At 30.2% G+C, this 19,356-nt stretch overlaps 1 protein-coding gene across 7 annotated transcripts in view; it reads right to left on the bottom strand.

The window, feature by feature from the left end:
• The window catches only part of LOC129976302 (rho GTPase-activating protein 45-like), a 289,876-nt gene that overhangs the window by 54,726 nt on the left and 215,794 nt on the right, over nt 1–19,356 (bottom strand). The window contains exon 1 of one of the 7 annotated variants that reach the window (XM_056089805.1): nt 14,021–14,365. The exons of the other annotated variants lie outside the window; for them this stretch is intronic. Within the exon in view, the coding sequence (XP_055945780.1) occupies nt 14,021–14,028 (8 nt within the window). The 5' untranslated portion in view covers nt 14,029–14,365. Of the gene's footprint in view, nt 1–14,020; nt 14,366–19,356 lie in introns of those variants that run through there. 7 annotated transcript variants of the gene reach the window in all.

Raw genomic sequence — 19,356 nt, forward strand, 5'->3', positions numbered from 1 at the left:
ACCACTTTTGGTTTATATTTCATTTTACTTGTTATTCGAATTTTTCGTTATGAGCGATATTTGATCAGCTAGTTTTGCTTGCATTCTGAAAATAATGTTGAAAAATATCATAAAATTGCTTAATTTTTAATTAGCATATTTAAATTAACTTTTGGACTTTGAAAATATGATAATATCCTTACTCTTGTCTTGACGTGAACGCGTATTAAATTTTAATAAAATCAAACAAAAACTGTAGATTTATATAAAAAAACACATAAACAAACATTATATATAAAAACGAATGTTTAAATGTTTTTTTTATATATAAACTGTAATTTATTTTAAGCAATAGTTTTTAGAATCGTCATATAAACATAATATAAACATAAAAATCACAAATAAATAACTCAAAGTTTACTACCGCTGGAAATAATTTGTCACTGTCCGGCAATCACTGGCGCACAGCCAGAGAGCAATGGTAATGTTTAAAACGATTGCAATCGCTATCACCAATTTCACAAACAGAAGCGAGCGGAATTAAGTAAAAGCTCAAGCTTAAAATGATTTTCCTTTTGACAAATGAAGGCGATTTTATCTTGGACAAAAATTTTGATTGATTCATCCTTGGAGATTAGTTTCGGTTATAAAGCCTCGTCAACAAAAGTAAAGGATAAGAGATTTCGAAAACAGTGAAAATCTTTTCAAGGATACACCAGTAAATAGTGTAATATATGATACAATGCATGTTAAATGATTTAATTCATAAATTTATACTAATTTAAAAATAAAATGGTGATATTATCTTTTTGGCATTGACTTTTATTGTATGAAATATTTTCCAGTAAATTAATTTCCATTTATTAGCAAATAAAAAAAAATATGAGGACACATAATCTAAAATTCTGCAAATTGACAATAGAAAGTAGGATTAAAATTCTGGATTTATTTATCAGAATTTAGAAATATGCTTCTTCGATTCTCTCTTTTTAATTGTAAAAATCAATAAAACTAATCAATTACTCCAATTACCTCGATAAAACATCGAGATACATATAATTTTTAGATGCAATTTTATCTTCAGTTAGAATATTATCTTACTTTTGCCATAACCTAACCTCTAAAATAATATAATTTAAAAATTAAATGCAAAATTCAACGCCTATTACCCAAACGATAACAATATAAACATTTTTCATAAAATCGGCTGCAGTTAGTCACGATTTTATACAATATTTAATTACGGACATTTGAGCTTAATTGCACCATAAAAACTTTCAGTTTTAATTTTTTATTGCTATTTATGTTTTAAGAACTCGACAGAAATGAAATAAAAATCTTTTCATAATTTCAAAACATGATGTCTATTATTTTGGAAATAGAGAGAACGTATCCATAACATTAGAAGAAAGAAAAGATAATACTGAATTTTTTTTTTTTTCATAATTTTACTCAGAACTGTAGAACAATAAAAATATGCTTGTAATAAATCGCAGTATCTTTGGTTCCATTTGAAAGACAGGGAATAAATAAACTTACTCAAAATTCTATAATTAAAATCAAATATATTGTTTAGAGAAAAATTGTTTTGAATAAACGAATCCATTTTAATAATCTGAAATAAAATTTGTACGATATAGTTATTTTAATTACAGATGAATATTAGCTGCGCATGTAATTTAAAAAGAAATAATACTAACTTTTATCGCTAAATAAATTAAATGGGATGACCTTTCTAAAGAAATAAAATAACTGAACATTCTATCTGACTTATTAGGCTGTGCTGTGAAACTGCGTCTTTTCTACGTCTTCCTCCAAGAACCGCAAGGGGTTCCGAATTTGCGTTGATTCAATGCATTTGACGTCAATTATGTGTGCATGTAAGGACTTCAAAGTTTGTACCCACAGATTTTTTTTTCATTTTATTAATTAACTAGCGATTTCTGCTACCAGCTGGTTCCCCGAAAATATTTACTGCATTTAATTAAATCTCCAATGCAAAATTCCACTGAATACAATATTTTTATACTTATTCTATTTATTATGCGAATGGATCTTCTTAACGCACTTAGTCACATAGAACACAAAACCATTGAAAATGAAACAGTTTGAGTAGTCTATTTTTTAATTGCACGCTCTCTCTCACGATTTTGTTACTTCACTTTCTTCTTTCTCGTATGTATTATGCAGAGATGAAACAGAATCTTCCTATCCATAGCTTTCAACAATTTAAGAAAATCTCTCCGTTAAATATTAGATGAAACGATGAAAATGGATTGAATTCCGTTGCAACAATGAAATGTATTGTTAAAAATTATGAAAAAAAATTATCAAAATTTGTGACAGTTAATCTGATATCGTGGAAAATACAAATTTAAAAATTCTGAAACAATATGAAATTCCATTTTATAAAATGATACTTTCGGAAATTATTGCGAAAAAAATGTCCATTATCAAAATTTGTGACAGTTAATCTGATATAGTGGAAAATACAAATTTAAAAATACTAAAACAATATGAAACTCAATTTTATAAAATGATACTTTCGGAAATTATTGCGAAAAAAATGTCAATTATCAAAATTTGTGACAGTTAATCTGATATAGTGGAAAATACAAATTTAAAAATTCTAAAACAATATGAAATTCAATTTTATAAAATGATACTTTCGGAAATTATTGCAAAAAAAAAAATGTCAAAATCTTACGTAATTTTAATTAATAAAAACTTTAAAAACTTTTTACGAAATGCAATATATATATATATATATATATATATATATATATATATTCTAAACAAACATATACAGATTCTGCTGTATTTTTTATAGAGATAAATTGGAAGAAAAATCGATTTTGATATTGTTTTAATGGATAAGGTAAATTTTTTTTATTCAACTAAAATAAATTATTACACAATTTTATTTCCACAGCATTTCCGTTTTATATAAAAAAAAATCTTGAGTGTTTAAATCAAATGTAAATAGTATTTTCAACACCAACAAAAGATAATAAAAGAAAAATATTTTTAAATAACGAAACAAAAACACGCCATTTACAGGGTGACTATTAAGAATCCCATTAACATACTTCTTTCGAATCTTTTAATAAATTTAAATCCTATTTTTAAGCTCAACATCCCTTCAATACTGGTACAAGACTTAAAATATTCCTCTTAATTATACTCGCATGTACTCCAACAGTAAAATTTCCCAAGTGCCTAATAATCCATTTTATAACCACTCTATTCCATTCTTCGGATAAATGACTTTTCCAACAGAGGGAGATGATTACGAAAATCCCAGAGAGGGTCAAATTACAATGTTTGAGGTCTTGAGAACGGTTTCTTTGCGAAATGTCCTTCTGTTCTGGCTCACAGATATTAATAGTTGGATGTCGCAGCAAGTGTGTAGGTCGAGTAGAAGCTTTATTGGTCATTGTCCTCAATAAAACTCCCGCGCCTAATCAAGGATGAGAAAAGGTTTTAGTACAGTGTAGGAGTGATTGTTCATTTTATTTCGACAGCTGATATTTCGATTTGGCGTTGGTGGTTTTATAGCAATAATTAAATATAAAAATCAAAATCATTCATTGGACACCTTCTATAAAACCAAAGGAATGATTCTGTTAAACACGATTTTTATTCGGAAACGATTTATGTTAAAATAAAGAAATTTTTCTAAAGCATGCTTCAAAAAAATAGATATAAGATCTTTCAATATAAAGAAGTAGTATAGACTGTATTGTATAATATTAAGATATCATAAAATTTTTTCTTAATTTTAATTTATAAATATTTTACAGTTAAAATTAATATTAAAACTAAAAATAAAATTTACAAATTTTCAGAACTAGCCGGAGATTGATTTGACATGCACCGCTAGATGGCTCTTAAAGTAAATATAGATGTAAGGAGAAACGAATATAGAACAAATTTACGTCAATAGAAGGCGCTGTCAGAGATTGATTAAGAAGAGGCTTCTAATGCATAAGAATGGCAAATAAACAAAAAATTTCGTAAAATGGTAAATCAGTTGGCATCGTCGGACTTTGTGCAACTGTCAGGTGTAGTTCTATTCTAGTAGAATCGAATAGGAGGATACTTTTTTTTTAAATCTTGAATCAGTTCAGTTCACTTATATTATCACGTTTCAAAGAAAACATCAGAGCTATTCTGGGACGTACCTCGCAATTTTGAACTGCGGTCAGATAATGAGGGCGGCATCCGAACGGGCACTTCCTACACTTCCGCACCACATTAGTGGGAGGACGATTCACCCCAACGGATTTAACATGCACCAGGCCCACTTGCACGATGGTTCTTCGGTACAAACGGATTTCGAAGCCGAGTCAGTCATAGCATTTTCGAATTGCCGTGTTTACATGTTTCTGAAAATACAGACCGACAGACAGATAGCCCGTAGATTTGGCTCAAAATCGGACAAGTATCTACACCATAGATGTTAAATTTGTGTACCGAATCTTATCTATCTAGCTCTCTTCGTTTTGTAATTATTGTGTTAACTTATATTCGAACAGCCGGACTTCCTCTGAACAGATTTTAATCAAAATTTGATATAAATCTACAAATTTGGTGTAAAGATCGTATACCAAATTTCAACCATCTAATCAAGGGGTTTATGAGTTATCTTTGTCGAAGACAGATAGAGATAATGCCAAGAATGAGTTTTTCGAACCCAGGGCGGTTCAAAACGTGAAGTTTCTGCAAAATCTCGAATTCGAATTTTTTCGACGATTTCTATACTTTTTCTAATTACACATACGAGAAAGTAAAAATAAATGAAGTAGAATATTCTGTGCATGCAAAAAACATTTTTTTTTAAATCAACGTAAGTGCAAATTTTTTATCCAAAACTAGAGGCAATTGGATAGCGCTAATCGGGCTTGTTTGTCCTTCAGATATTAATAAGTGAAAGTAATGTTTATATTGTACGACTCAAAACGGTTATATGAACCTGAGCTAAGGAGATACTCCTCTTCCGCAATCAGTGCAAGGCGAAATTCGGATGTCCGGTTGCTAAATCTTGATTACTGTCCCACTCATTCGAAACGACTTCCGCCACAGCTTTCGAACGATTTATCTGAACGATTAAAATCCAGAATGAGCCGTATTTGTTATTTTCCTACTTGGTTATTTCGGTTTTTAATTGCATTACAGTTAATTGTCTATACTTAGGTTTCTACACTTGTTGGATATTCATTTATAAATAAAATGACACAGCTGAAGACCACGTAGGACCAAATGCTGAATAATTATAAAATAATAAAATGTTGAATGATTGAAATAACATAATTTGAAGATATGAATTAGATCCTTTAATGTAAATAGGTGGAAGCAAAATAGATGTTAAATTTTTATTTCCATATTTTTCCATTTCCTGAAGTTACTAAATATAGTGCACTATAATTTTATGCATTAAGTAGTAAAAGGAAAGATTTATTACGTAAAGATACTCTGATTGGTCGATGTAACGCTGGTAACTTTCGAGATGCGTCTAATGGTCACCCGATCTCACAGTCCTTCTTTTGGGGACATATGAAAATGTACTGTATACAGGTCCCGAAATCTACTAAATTGAATGAACACTAGAACAGAATTATTAACGCTTTTATAACCCCCAATGGGGAGGTGCCCCTCAAAAATGAGGAGGAGAAGCTTCCGGTATGGTGGTTGGTTCTCGCCGTCCTGGTGGGTTGAGAAAGAGATGGAGGTTGTCTACCTCCCGTCGATGATGGGATGATGCACTTCCTAACGGAGGGGTTCTGCCGTCGCCGGCGATGATCCTTAAGACTCAACCACAGTTCCCGCCAGTGTTGCTGTCGCGGTGATCCGGTCATTCAGCTTTTTCTGCGTGCCTTCGGGTGGGTGAAAGAAGTCAATTTGTGATTAACGCTTTTACAAACATAGACAATCACTTTCTTTAAGCCAATGTCTTTTGTCTCAAAAAAGGAAACTTTTGATAACATAGGATTTCAAATCTTTGAAGAGAACTAGATTGCCATAGAAATGTGAGTTGCTTACATACGATAGTACTTATGTATCTATTCTAAAAAAATTGAAATGTATCTGCAAACATTCATTTATAATAATTTTTGTAATACAATGCACTCTCACTAATCTGACACCTTGGGATGTCCAACATCTTAAAAAGGGCTAATGGAAAAGTGAAAGGGGAACAAATACAATAGATACTACAATAAGTGTTTTTTTTTGGGGTGGGTGGGGGGGTTAAATACTATTTTAAAATATGGTGAATCCTCTCTAGTCCGACATTTCACTTATCCGGATTTCCAAAAAGATATACGTCTTCAGAAGAAAAAATGGAAAGAGTGGAACGAAAAATAAGACACTATATGCCAATATCAATGTCCTTTGGTCAGAATTATAGGAAAGATAATAAGTACCAGGGACCTAGTTTCATCTTTTCGTTCTTAGTTGTCATCAGTTATTTAGCAAGTGCAACTGGCATCTGCAGCATATCATTATTTTTTCTACCACTCAAAATATTTCACTTTAAAAAACAATATAAATCCATTAATGTTTTATCATTATAACCCCACAAGATAGGCGTCCCCCCCCCTTTTCCAGTCACTATGCCACAGTTTGAGACGCTGTAAACAATAAATTATTGATCATATCTTGAATTATATGTTGTGATATTTACTACGCATCACATAATTTTCTGCTTAATTTTGCATATTCTGTGTAATAAATTTTGATTCGGCTATTAAATTTTTTTTTATTATTATTTGCATCTCCATTAATTCAGCCAATCCATTAATCTATTTGTCTGCTGTTTTCTGGGTTTTTTAATATACTACTGTACAGTGTTTAACCCAGATGATGTATGTGATTGTAATTATCTTGTATTTCCCAATAATGGTACACTGAGATAAGAATATAACAAGAAAAAGAATAATCTGTTTTTTTTTATAACTCCATATTTATATCTCATGCTGAACTTATTATGTTGATAATTCATCATTTTATCTTAAAGATTTTTTTATAAGTAGATATTTTATATTTCTTACATCTAAACAAGATAATTTGTAGCCCTGTCGTCACATAAAGGTATGGTATTCATCACAATCTGCAATCTAAACCGATGGCAGAAGGAATAGATATCGTTAGTGACGGTTCGATGAGTTCAGGGTATTTACCCTCACAGTGTATTAGTTCGCTTCTGTTTTACTTCATTTTGCATTTTAAATTCTTTTTAAAATGAATATGAACGAAAAAGTAAATAATACGTCAATAATGTATGATTTTGAACTATACATTTACATCAAGTCAGTCTGTTTTCTTAAAATCAATTCATGGAATTATATTTTCAATCCTGTATTGAGAGTTCAGTCGGTTTTGAGCGATAAAATGATTCGTCAATTACTGGAAAAGAAAATCACTTTATTATTAAAGAATTAAATTATTTCATATTCAAAAAATTACAGACATATCTATATATGCCACATATTAACATATCTATATATGCAATTCCACATATTAACATATCTATATATGCAATTCCACATATTAACATATCTATATATGCAATTCCACATATTAACATATCTATATATGCAATTCCACATATTACATTGACGAAGTATAGCCAAATATGGCTCTTGCGCCAGTAAAACACACAAAACCAAACCACATATTCATGTGAATAAAATAACTCAGAAACGTAACAATAAAGATAGATAAAATTAAGTACAAAATGAAAATTTAATACGCATCAGAACTGTAAATGTGTATTAAATTTTCAATTAAATCTATCAAAGAGTTGATTTTCTGTCTGTATATCTATTAATGTAAATATGACACTATGCCTTTCAATCACAACAAGCTATAAAGATGATATCGCATTTAGCATCAAAATTGCAAGCTATTTCTTACACTTTGAATCCTATCAATTAACTAGTATGGTCTCAACTTCAGGTAAGGAGTGGAGGTTCAAGGCTCGAAAACCAATTCCATCAAAAGATCCACCCTTTAAGCAGGTCTGGTGCACGTTAAATCTGAAGGGATAACATATCACTCACAAGTTTGGAAAGAGGATACCGGTTCAGGTACCATCCACATCGTTTGACCACAGTTCAAAATCAGAAAATCCACCCCCAAATAAACCTTGCTTCATAGACACTTGTAAATGTGACTAAACTAAAGCATCAGTGGAAAGAGTTATCTAATGTGCACCGGACTTATTTTCACATACCGCCAACACCAGAATTTCATATAGTGTACGTATACGAGAAAGCCGAGGGAAGAAAACCCAACTGGTTTATAAATATGATTATGCCATTGTATTAAAGATAATTATGCCATTATTAAAATGGCACATTCCATGGCATTCTGTTTGCCTCGTTCTTTTAAGTTACGATCTCTATTTTTTTTTCCCTCTCTCTCTTCTGTATACATTCATATCTCCACTTATATAAGCATTTATCGGGCATAAAGAATAAAAGATAAAGAAACACAATACTTCAAGAAATCGTCAATATTTACTCAAAATCAGCAGATTACAAGCAATTTCATTTTCCTTAGATGCGTAGACATTTTTCTATTTAATTCACATCTCCTATCTTTCGGTACGTTGCTACGCATTGGCGTAACAGGCGGTATCCAACAATTACTGCACCAAGCCAGTACGTGAGGGGCAATCAAACGAAGACAACAGTTACTCCATGTGTTGTGGGGGACGAAAAAGAGAGGAAAACTGCTAGTGTGTGTACCATTGATAAGAAGAGCTGAAATGTTTTATAGAACATCCTTTTGAGAGTCCCATAAAGAGATAAGGACGCGACTGGAATTCCTGAGAGGATGAGATTATTATTTTTTTTCTGACCATCACCACACTCGTGATTTCAACAAGTGTTTTAGTAATGAGGAAATACACCAGTTACATTTTCGGCGATTTTATATAAGAATTTGAAACTTATAAACTTATCTCATTTTTATTTACAGTTCAAATCTGTATAAATTATACAAATATGGGATAAATTATTTCTCTAAAAATGATTGATGTTTGAAATCTCGATGTAACACACACATTTAGCCCATAAAGACTTGGTAAAGAGGAAATGAAGCACCTCTTTTTCCGTCAAAACGATCTTAAGCCCCTTACAGACAAGGGACGCTTTTCCCGCCTTGACTCTCTCTTGCCAACTTGACCAATTTACCGACAATTTGTCGGTAAACTGAGGAAACATCAAAGCACCTCAGAAAACCGCAAGAGAGGGAAAACAGGGGAAAGCGTGCCTCGTCTGTAAGGCGACAGACAGGTCGTTGGAACGGGGCTAGTAGTAGAGTAACTAGATATCACTTGTGCAGGAAGTTTCCCTTAAATGCAATAAGAGGGATAAATTGCCTTCCTGAAGACATTTAAAAGAAACTGGTCCCTGTTTGTGTTTTACAAGAAGGAAAACTTTTAGCAGTTAGTCCGGTGTTTATCAATTTATCAAAAATCTAAAATTGTATGTAACATTACAATAATAATTCATAATAGTGTATAAATCTATTATTGCAAAACATTTATTGCATATAAATGTTTCAGTGTAATGTATTCAGTGTTTTAATAATGCTGGACATCCAAAAGACAGAAGCCGTGACTTTTTGTCTTTGATTAATGTTTCTTTATCAAGACATGATTTAATTCGTTAACCCATTGAAGACATTCTACAGAAGTAATAATTTAACGTTTAATCAATTCGATTTCCTCGTTTCTAATTTTAACGTTTAAACATAATGTCCTCAAAAAAAAAAAAAAAAAAAAAATTAAATCACACATTTAGAATTAAGTCTGTCTATGAACACATAACTCATGAAACCTTTGAGCTAGAATACATGGTCACTATTTCAAATTTGTAGATTTCTATCAAATTTTGAACGAAATCCAAATCCATTCACAAACATATTGTTCGTGCTGTCCGAGTACATATGAATACGATAACTACAAAATGTAAAGAGCTAGAAAGATAAAATTTAATTTACAGGTCTAGCATCTGAATTGTAAAATTTTGAACAAAACATGATGAGGTGTTAACCGTTTTGTCGGTTTGTACTTCCGCATGCAAACGCAATAACTCAAAAAACGAAACGACTTAATTATTTACAATTTGGTATGTGATTTTATGACTGCTACTGTGGTAAATTTTTGGTTTTAATTGGTTAGAAAAGCATCAAAAATATGCACTCGGTTTTTCTATACGTGTGTATTAACCGCATCCCAGCGTTTGCTCACCAAATATCGCGCTCCATTGGGTTCTTCTGTAATTATTTTTCGCCAATAATGTACAGCTGATAATACACAAGTACATTTAACCAGCGGGAAAGGTCTACAAAACACTTTTTAGTACACTCTCTAATAAACTGGCCATTTCAGACCAGTAATTATTGTTAGCCAGCCCTACACAGCATTGGCTTACAATAACTACGAAATATTAACTTTTGCCGAGAATTTAGTATTTTTACTGAATCTATAGTATCATCCTTGGTGAGTTATTTGGCGATTAATCCCCGGCATGCGTTAATAGTATCCAAACATCGAATTTGTGTTTTAGACATGTTTTTTGTCTCAACCTATTGAAGCAAAAATCTGACACAAAATTGATCTTGTATTCACAAATTCCCGTACCAAATTTGATATATTCAAATAGTTTCGATTTTGAATTATCACGTTAATGTGTTTCTGAAAGTACAGACCAGCAGTCGGTTAACTTCTCATTGGATTTGGGTCAAAATTTGACTGACGTCTACACTATAGATGTTAAATCTGTGTACTGAATTTTATCTATATTGTTTTCTAAAAAATTTCAGACACTTTTTTCAAAACCAACTGAAACAAAAATTGGACATAAAACTGCACTTGTAATCACAGAATCCTATACTAAATTTGATATAACGAAGTCGTGTGTTTGAGTTATCGCGTTTACATGTTTCTGAAAGTACAGACCGACAGACGATCAACCTTTCGTTGGATTTGGCTCAAAATTTGACAGGTGTCTACACTATAGTTGTTAAATCTGCGTACCAAATTTTATCCATCTAGCTCTCTTCATTTTGTAGTTATCGTGTTAGCTTATATTTAAACAGCCAGATAGATGGACTTCCTATGATCAGATTTTACACAAAATTTGAAAGAAATCTGCAAATTTGGTGTAAAAATCGTATACCAAATATCAACTGTCTAGCTCAAAGCATGCCAAAGAATTATCTTTGTCACGAACAGACAGACGGACATTTTCCAAAAATGTGTTTTTTGAATTCAGGTAGGTCTAAAACGTGCGAGATCATCAAGATTTCGAATTCGGATTTTTTGACAATTATTACACTTTCCTTATATTCCTACACTTCCTATTCCTTTATATTCCTTTCCTTTATACTGCATATACGAGAAAGTAATAGAGAGTATATGAGAGAGCTTCGGTAGGCCTATTCGAGTGGTTTCATGATAAATATGACAGATCTGTAAGCAAATAACAAGCTTTTAATATTTTGCTTTTGTGTTGTTAAATTCTGTAGTTAACAATTTTTTTTTTATTTAACAAAAATTGCATTTAATTCTAATGTCAATCTCTACTATTCCATAATATGAAACTCGGGTATTTATCTCAAAACGATCTGCACTGGTCAAAAAGACTTTTGCAATTTCGACATATTCCATTAAAATCTTTCAAGCGTTAAAAATTATGGCTTCTTTTTTCCCCCTCCTATTACGATAGTGGCAAAAACCAAAAATGCCTCACAGAATTTCAGATGATGATACGATATTTTCATACGCGTTTCGGCGTAAAATATAATAATCAATAATATTTTTTTAAATTTTATTTTAATAAAAGTATGGAATACATATGGAACTTCATTACGGAAAGTGATGATAAAGATTAGATTAGCCAACCAGAAATACTTATATTTTTTGTAACCTTTATCTATCACGTGCACGTCTTATAACCGCATACAAAAAATGTATTTATACTAAGAAATTCTAATACTTTAAAAAACTGTTTACTCTTTATTAAAAAAATAATCTCCTGAAACAATGAGATGTCCTCACAATTCTATGAGAAGCTGAATATCACATACGTTTGGAAGGAAAAATCATATGCTTCTTGTCAATAAAAAATAAGAAAATGTGTGGAGTATTTCAAACAATAAAAAAATGAAAAGTTGCCAATATCAAGTTTTAAACACTTATAATAATTTAATAATTAAAAAAACTTCTGTAAATATGTTTCACTGCAAGCTTTGTATCATAGTACAGAAAAAACCCATTCCTTCATTTTATAATAAGAATAATTTACATTTCGGAATATTATTACATTGACTTTTATTAAGTCTTTTCATTCAGAAAAAAGAATAGTATTTTACAGCATAAACACGAATTGCACACTTCATTCGTAAAATTTGATAAAAACAGAAATAGTCATTTTAATGAAATATTTTATGTTTTCAAAAATTAAATGAATTCAACTTCCAATGGAATTTGATATAAGCGAACCATTTGTTCATTATATATGTAAATATTACAATTTCAGATCCTTGAAATTATAAATTTAAATAGCTTGATTTTTTTAATTGGAAATTTTATAGCTTGATTTATTATTTCTATTTCAAGAATTTATTTTTAAAAAAAGGAAACAACCTTTAGTTTAAAAACATTACTACAAAAGTTATGGTTGAATTCCTTAGACTTTAAGTTTAATTTAAATGTTTTATTTCAATTAACGTTCAATTTATTTCAACGTTTTCATTAAATTAAAAAAAAAGAAAATTCGGACAAAAGTTTTATTTTAATAATTAAAATATATATAAGAATTAAGTAACGATCTTTAAAAAATAATTACTGCTTTCATTTACAAAACTCAATTATATTCATATATGGTCAACTTAATTTCAAGAATAAATTTAATGTAAATGTTATTACCTTAAGCAAGTTCTTTTCTCGTATAGTAATTAAAGTACCAATACGAAATATAAATAACTACTTTATAGTACTATATTAACAACAGTACAATTTTATAGGAAGAAGTTATTCAATTTAATTCTTATATTGATCATTCTAGAAATATGATATATATATTTCGTTTAGTCATTTGAAAAACAAATAATCATCATATTTTTGTAAAAGATAAACTTCAGTCACATGTAATTTATCTTCATTAATTTTTGTATTGTAAACTTCAGCATTTAAATAAATAATTGCTTCTAATTATTTACAGTATTAAAATGTTAAAATAATAATCTTAATATTTTGAAATTCTTTAATTCGGAAATTCATGTATGTTTTAGAAATTTGTTCGGATTTTTAAATAATAAAATTAAAATTATCTTAAATTCTCTGGACTGCTAATCTAAGCTAAAAAAAGAAAAAGTTCTTAACCAATTTTTTTTTTTTTTTTTTTTTTTTACATATATTAAAATATTTCAGTCACATTACTAGTAACTTCAGCTTTTTTAATAATCTGAATATTTTCTAACTATTTTAATGATTTTTTTGAAAATCGTATTCTGTAAGTTAGGTATTAATTATAAAAAATATCTTATTTAGTTTTTTTAAAACTTTTCAAGCCGAAGTACATCGCATGATAAGTTTTATATTTCTTTCAATTGTTTATTAAACACAAAGACTTTGCGATAAAATTATCCTAACACACGAAATGTTAAAAAGATAATTCAGAATAAGCTTAAGCCGGATAATAATGAGTCGTTAATATAAAAAAAAGATAATTGAAAAATATTTCGGTGTTGAATCGAATCAGTTAGATTTTAAAAAAATGAGCATTAATAAATAATTATTCAATAAATAAACAGTTGTATCATAAATAATTTTCAGCTCATAATAATTAATTATGTGCTGAAAAATTTCCTCATAAATAACTCATTTTTCAAAAAAATTCCATAGATGTCTGATTTTTAATGTTTTTGATTTACGGAGAGTTTTAATGACATATTTCAACCAACACATTATCACACATTTACTTTCAACCCACTAATTTTATAATACATTGATTCCAATACATACCTCAACATGGTTATCCAAAACGAATCTTTTGATCCCGTAAATCACTAGGAAGTACATATTCCATCATCACTCAATATCATGACCGTTTTGTTACAATGTATACAAGTAAAACGATGACCAACAACAGGTGTCACATTAGGAGGAACTCCCGCAAATAAACAAAAGGCATCACCTCCGCTACATGCCGTCGCCTCCGACTTAAATAAAAAAAAGATTCCAAACAGTGGTGGAATAAAAAAAACAAAAACTTTAAAGAGAAACTCAGCTCCTCTCTAACTGGCAGCCAAAACCTCCGCTCCAACCACGCGGCGAATGCGCAGACGACCTTCCATGTTCCGCGGCCGCACTTTCCTTTGCCCTCATCTGGCAACGTCAACTTCGCAGCTCGCGGGCTGTGACGTCATGAAAAATTGAATATCTCCTGCTTCGGTTTGTCGGCGTGTTGCGTCTAGTCTAATGCGCCGACTGGCTTGTTTTCGTTTTTCTTTCTTTATTACTTTTTTTTTTTTCCATTTTACTTTTTCCTGATAAGCACTTTTTTCTTTTCTTCTTGTACGTGACAGGACTGAAAGGTTGTGGTGGCAAATACTAAATGTTGACGAGAGGAATTCTTAGGAATCGGATATTTTTTTCTTCAAAGTTATTATTATTATTTTAATTTATCGTTGAATAAAAATAAACATGTGAGGAATAAAATACAGTTTTCTTATATTTGAGATATTTATTCTAAAATTCAGATGTAGATTTTGTATATGTATTTTCTCAAGTAAAAGAATATGGAACTTCAAATTTTACAATCAATTAAAATAAATTCCAAATGTCTTATAATACTTCAGGAAGTCCATTTCCCTAGTAATCCCCGATATTTCGAACTTAATTAAGGATATCAAATAAATGGAATTTGATTTCTCAGTTATTAAGTAAATAAAGTTAAGGCGGAGTAAATTTTGAACTCCAGAATTTTACCATTTCATTTATTTTATAATATTAAAAATTAATAACCAAATGGAAAATGGTTGTCAAAGAAAATGTCTCAATTGTGAAATGAAACATAATGCTTATACATATATCACTCATTTTTATATAAAAAATATTATTTTTAATGCCGGCGTCGTTTCATAGGAGTAGCTCGTCTTCCGCGTGATCTGCACCTGCCGGGTCGGGCATGGTTGTTCCTGTTTTGTGTTCTATCTGTGAGGAGTGTGAATGTGGCCCCCTATAAAAAGGGGTTATATAAGCGAATGTGACGCATGAAGTAGCTAAGTCGTACTTTTGGCGCTGCTGGAAGAACAAAAGACGCTCATTCGGTTTAAATCGCTGACAGATAACTAACTATCAGCGGGCTTTTAAAGTGCCATAAGTTCATAACAACAACATTATTTTTAATAAATTGGAAATTACATAGAATCTGGCAGGAGAAATTTTTGTCAAATTATTTTATTACCCTTTGTTTGGAATTTCAATAATTTTTAATGCTAAATTATGAAATAGAGAAATATCAATCCGTTGTCAAGTACTTTAATTGCTTAAGTCGTATGAATCACTCTCAAAGTGATATCCTCTAGAGATGGTCAGAACGTTGTAATATATAAAAATATTAGAAGATATTGTTTCAAATTACAAATATACATATTAATAATAATTATACAAATTAAGTAGATTTCATTATTTTCTCAATTAATAAAATCAAATTTTTATAAACAGAAGAAAATTATAATATAAAATTTTGAGATGATATAATTTCTGTTTTTTCATCTCTCTTAATTTAAGAAAATAAAACACCCTCGTTAAAGAATTTTCTTAATATTCTTTATAAAAACATTTATCATATGAAAATATAAGAAATAGGAATCGCCTAAAGAATTGTAACAAGTGTAAATATTGTTTTATGTTGACATATAAATGAAAAAAAAAAAAGAATTATTTTTTAAAGTTTAAACCTAAAGTGTAAATACCTCCAACGCGTAAAATATAAATATTTTTAATACACAAATATGTTTAGCATGTAAAGTAAGAATATTTTTGAAATTCAAAAGTATTCATACAAATTCCCATTAGAATCCTGATTATGCACTCAGTTGGTTTAAAGCAGTGACTTCAAATTACACTTACGTCAAATATCTGCACATCTGTATATGTAAAGTCATTAGACTAACCCTTCATCCAAACACGCAAAAATACAAAACCTTGACAGAGACAACCGTAGCTGTTTCGCGTGTTTAAACGCATTATCAGAAAGCCAGGTGACGACTTTGATAGATAAGTTGCACAGATGACTACAAAGAGAGCGACAGAGCATTATCTAATATTTTGGATGATACTGCAGAAGAATCATCCAAAGAAGCCCAATAAAAAAAGAACAACGATAACAAATAGACCTCAGTTTTATTTCATATCCTTTTGTTCCATTTCACCTCTGGAGTTTTTGTAATCAGTATAAATACGATAAGATATAAAAAGAGTGGACAGACACAGTAACGGGTATTTTATTAACGGGGTTAAATGGGTATTTTTGAGATAAATATTGATTTTTTTTTTTTGTCTAGCACGGTGCAAAATACTCATGAGGATGCTTTATCAATGCTCATAAAGAAAGTAAATAGAGTCAGTTCAGGCTCACATATAACATGTCAAATATAAATGTCTGCCTCTGATGAGTTGGCGGGTGTGACGTAACAATTGCGTGATAACATATAAGTCTATTATATTAGGAGATAGAAGTGAACCAAAGTTTGCCAGATTTGGCTGATTTTTTTTCTCCTTCATATTACATGATTTAAGATACATCATAACGAGAAATACAGAAAAAATATAGGAAAATATATAATAGAATAATATTTATTACAATCTTGTTATTTCTCAGTGACTCGCTTTCCGATTTATACTTTTCTTCCTCTCAACAAATGAACTGACCGTTTGAGATCGAAAATCAATGATCAACTCGTCGGAGCTATAGTATATCTCGCCATTTAATTACGACACCACTTTCAAGAAGAAAAAAACGATGCCTTATGTGATGTCAAACGGAAGGCAACGTATTGTCACAGTTTTTGAGTGGAGTTATTCATATTTAGTCGTTCTCGAAGATATTAATAAGCCTTAAGACATTAATAAAACGTAAAAAGGAAATTTGCAATTTAAAGAAATGTCACTAAAATGAAACACATTCCATCACGTAATTTTAAATCTCATTTTTAATTTGGATCAATTATATACATTTTAAACAATTTAATGGCTGATTAGTATATCGTTAATCATTTAGCCCCCCCCCCCGTAGCAGGAACACTATTGGACACCTTTTAAAAGAAACTGATCAATTTAGTTTCCAATTTCAATTGTCTTTATTTTCTCATGTATGAAAAATAGAGTAAGTTTTGCAAACGTCAAAAAATTCGAACTCGAGATTTTGATGAATCCCCATGCTTAGACTTTTCCGAGTCCGAAATACAAATTTTTGGGACTATGCCTGTCTGTCTGTCAGTGAATACAATAACTAAAAAACGCTTGGAGTTAAACGGATGAAATTTGGTATACAGACTTACGACCAAATTTATAGATTTCTATCAAGTTTTGAACGAAATTCATTCACAAAAAGTCTGACTGGCGGCCTGTTCGTATAGACGCGACCTCGAAAACTAAACAACGCAAAGATGTAGGTAGATAAAATTTGGTACACAGGTTTACAATTTAAATATAGATTCGTATCAAATTTTGAATCCAGTTTGTTAAAGAGATGACCAGTCTGATCAAACTCTACCTAATCAAAGATCTAGGTAGATAAAATTTGGTACACAGGTTTACAATTTAAATATAAATTCGTATCAAATTTTGAATACAGTTTGTTAAAGAGATGACCAGTCTGATCAAACTCTACCTAATCAAAGATCTAGGTAGATAAAATTTGGTACACAGGTTTACAATTTAAATATAAATTCGTATCAAATTTTGAATACAGTTTGTTAAAGAGATGACCAGTCTGATCAAACTCTACCTAATCAAAGATCTAGGTAGATAAAATTTGGTACACAGGTTTACAATTTAAATATAAATTCGTATCAAATTTTGAATACAGTTTGTTAAAGAGATGACCAGTCTGATCAAACTCTACCTAATCAAAGATCTAGGTAGATAAAATTTGGTACAGTTTATAATTTAAATATAGATTTGTATCAAATTTTGAATCCAGTTTTCAAAGGGATGACCAGTCTGATCAAAGTCTACCTAGTTAAAGATCTAGGTAGATAAAATTTGGTACAGTTTACAATTTAAATATAGATTCGTATCAAATTTTGAATCCAGTTTGTCAAAGGGATGACCAGTCTGATCAAAGTCTACCTAGTTAAAGATCTAGGTAGATAAAATTTGGTACACAGGTTTATAATTTAAATTTTGATTCGTATCAAATTTTAAATTCAGTTTGTCAAAGGGATGACCAGTCTGTCGGTCCATATTTTCGCATGTATGTAAACGGAATAATTCATAAACAGAGTGATTTAAATCAATAAAATTCGGCATATTATCTTGCGACTACGTACGAAATTCTGATGTATATTGAAAGGCAAAAAGGCGCCTAAAATACATATTTACACGATAGATCCAGAAAAAATGCTACATTAACACCAAAGATCTATATTTCGCAACTATCGTTCATAAATTCCATGTAAGGAATTCGCAGCTTTACCTAGGATCCTCAATTTTAAACTGTGGAGAGAGGTATAAATTTATTGGACAGTATGCGAGAAAGTTTCGGTAAGACCACTACCTCTAGTTTAATTTAATCATCATCATTTATGCTAGATTATTTATTTATTTCAATAATCATGTACAAATATGTATGCATGTATTATTAATTATTCATTGTGATTCATAACTGCGAAGCATCCATGTTTTGACCGCAATATTATTTAGACAGATATTCGATGTTTATAAATACTGTAATAACAAAGTGAAAAAAAAAATGAAACAAGAGGAACCTGGACAATTAGTAAAGTATTAATATTATCCTGATATTTCATAATTCGCGCGATGTTTTTTTCTCTGTAAATTTATTTCTTTGACAGCTACATTATTTAATCGATCTGCCTGCTGTCTCCTTCAGCCTAAAGGTCCTAAGCAGCTGCCTTTATTGCTTATGAGAAAATCAATGTTAATACTCTAACAATATAAGTAATAATACATAAAAAGAAGTTTTATGTGAAACCTCTGGAGACTTGATGTAAAATCTGTTTTGTGCAAATACATTGCATTTTATAAAAAAGAATTTGGATTGCTCTTTACGGAAATTAAAAAAATATATATAGTCATCAAAAGTGACTTACAAAGCATGTGACATCTTG

The sequence above is a fragment of the Argiope bruennichi genome, chromosome 7 (assembly GCF_947563725.1).
Source record: "Argiope bruennichi chromosome 7, qqArgBrue1.1, whole genome shotgun sequence".
NCBI lineage: Eukaryota > Metazoa > Arthropoda > Arachnida > Araneae > Araneidae > Argiope > Argiope bruennichi.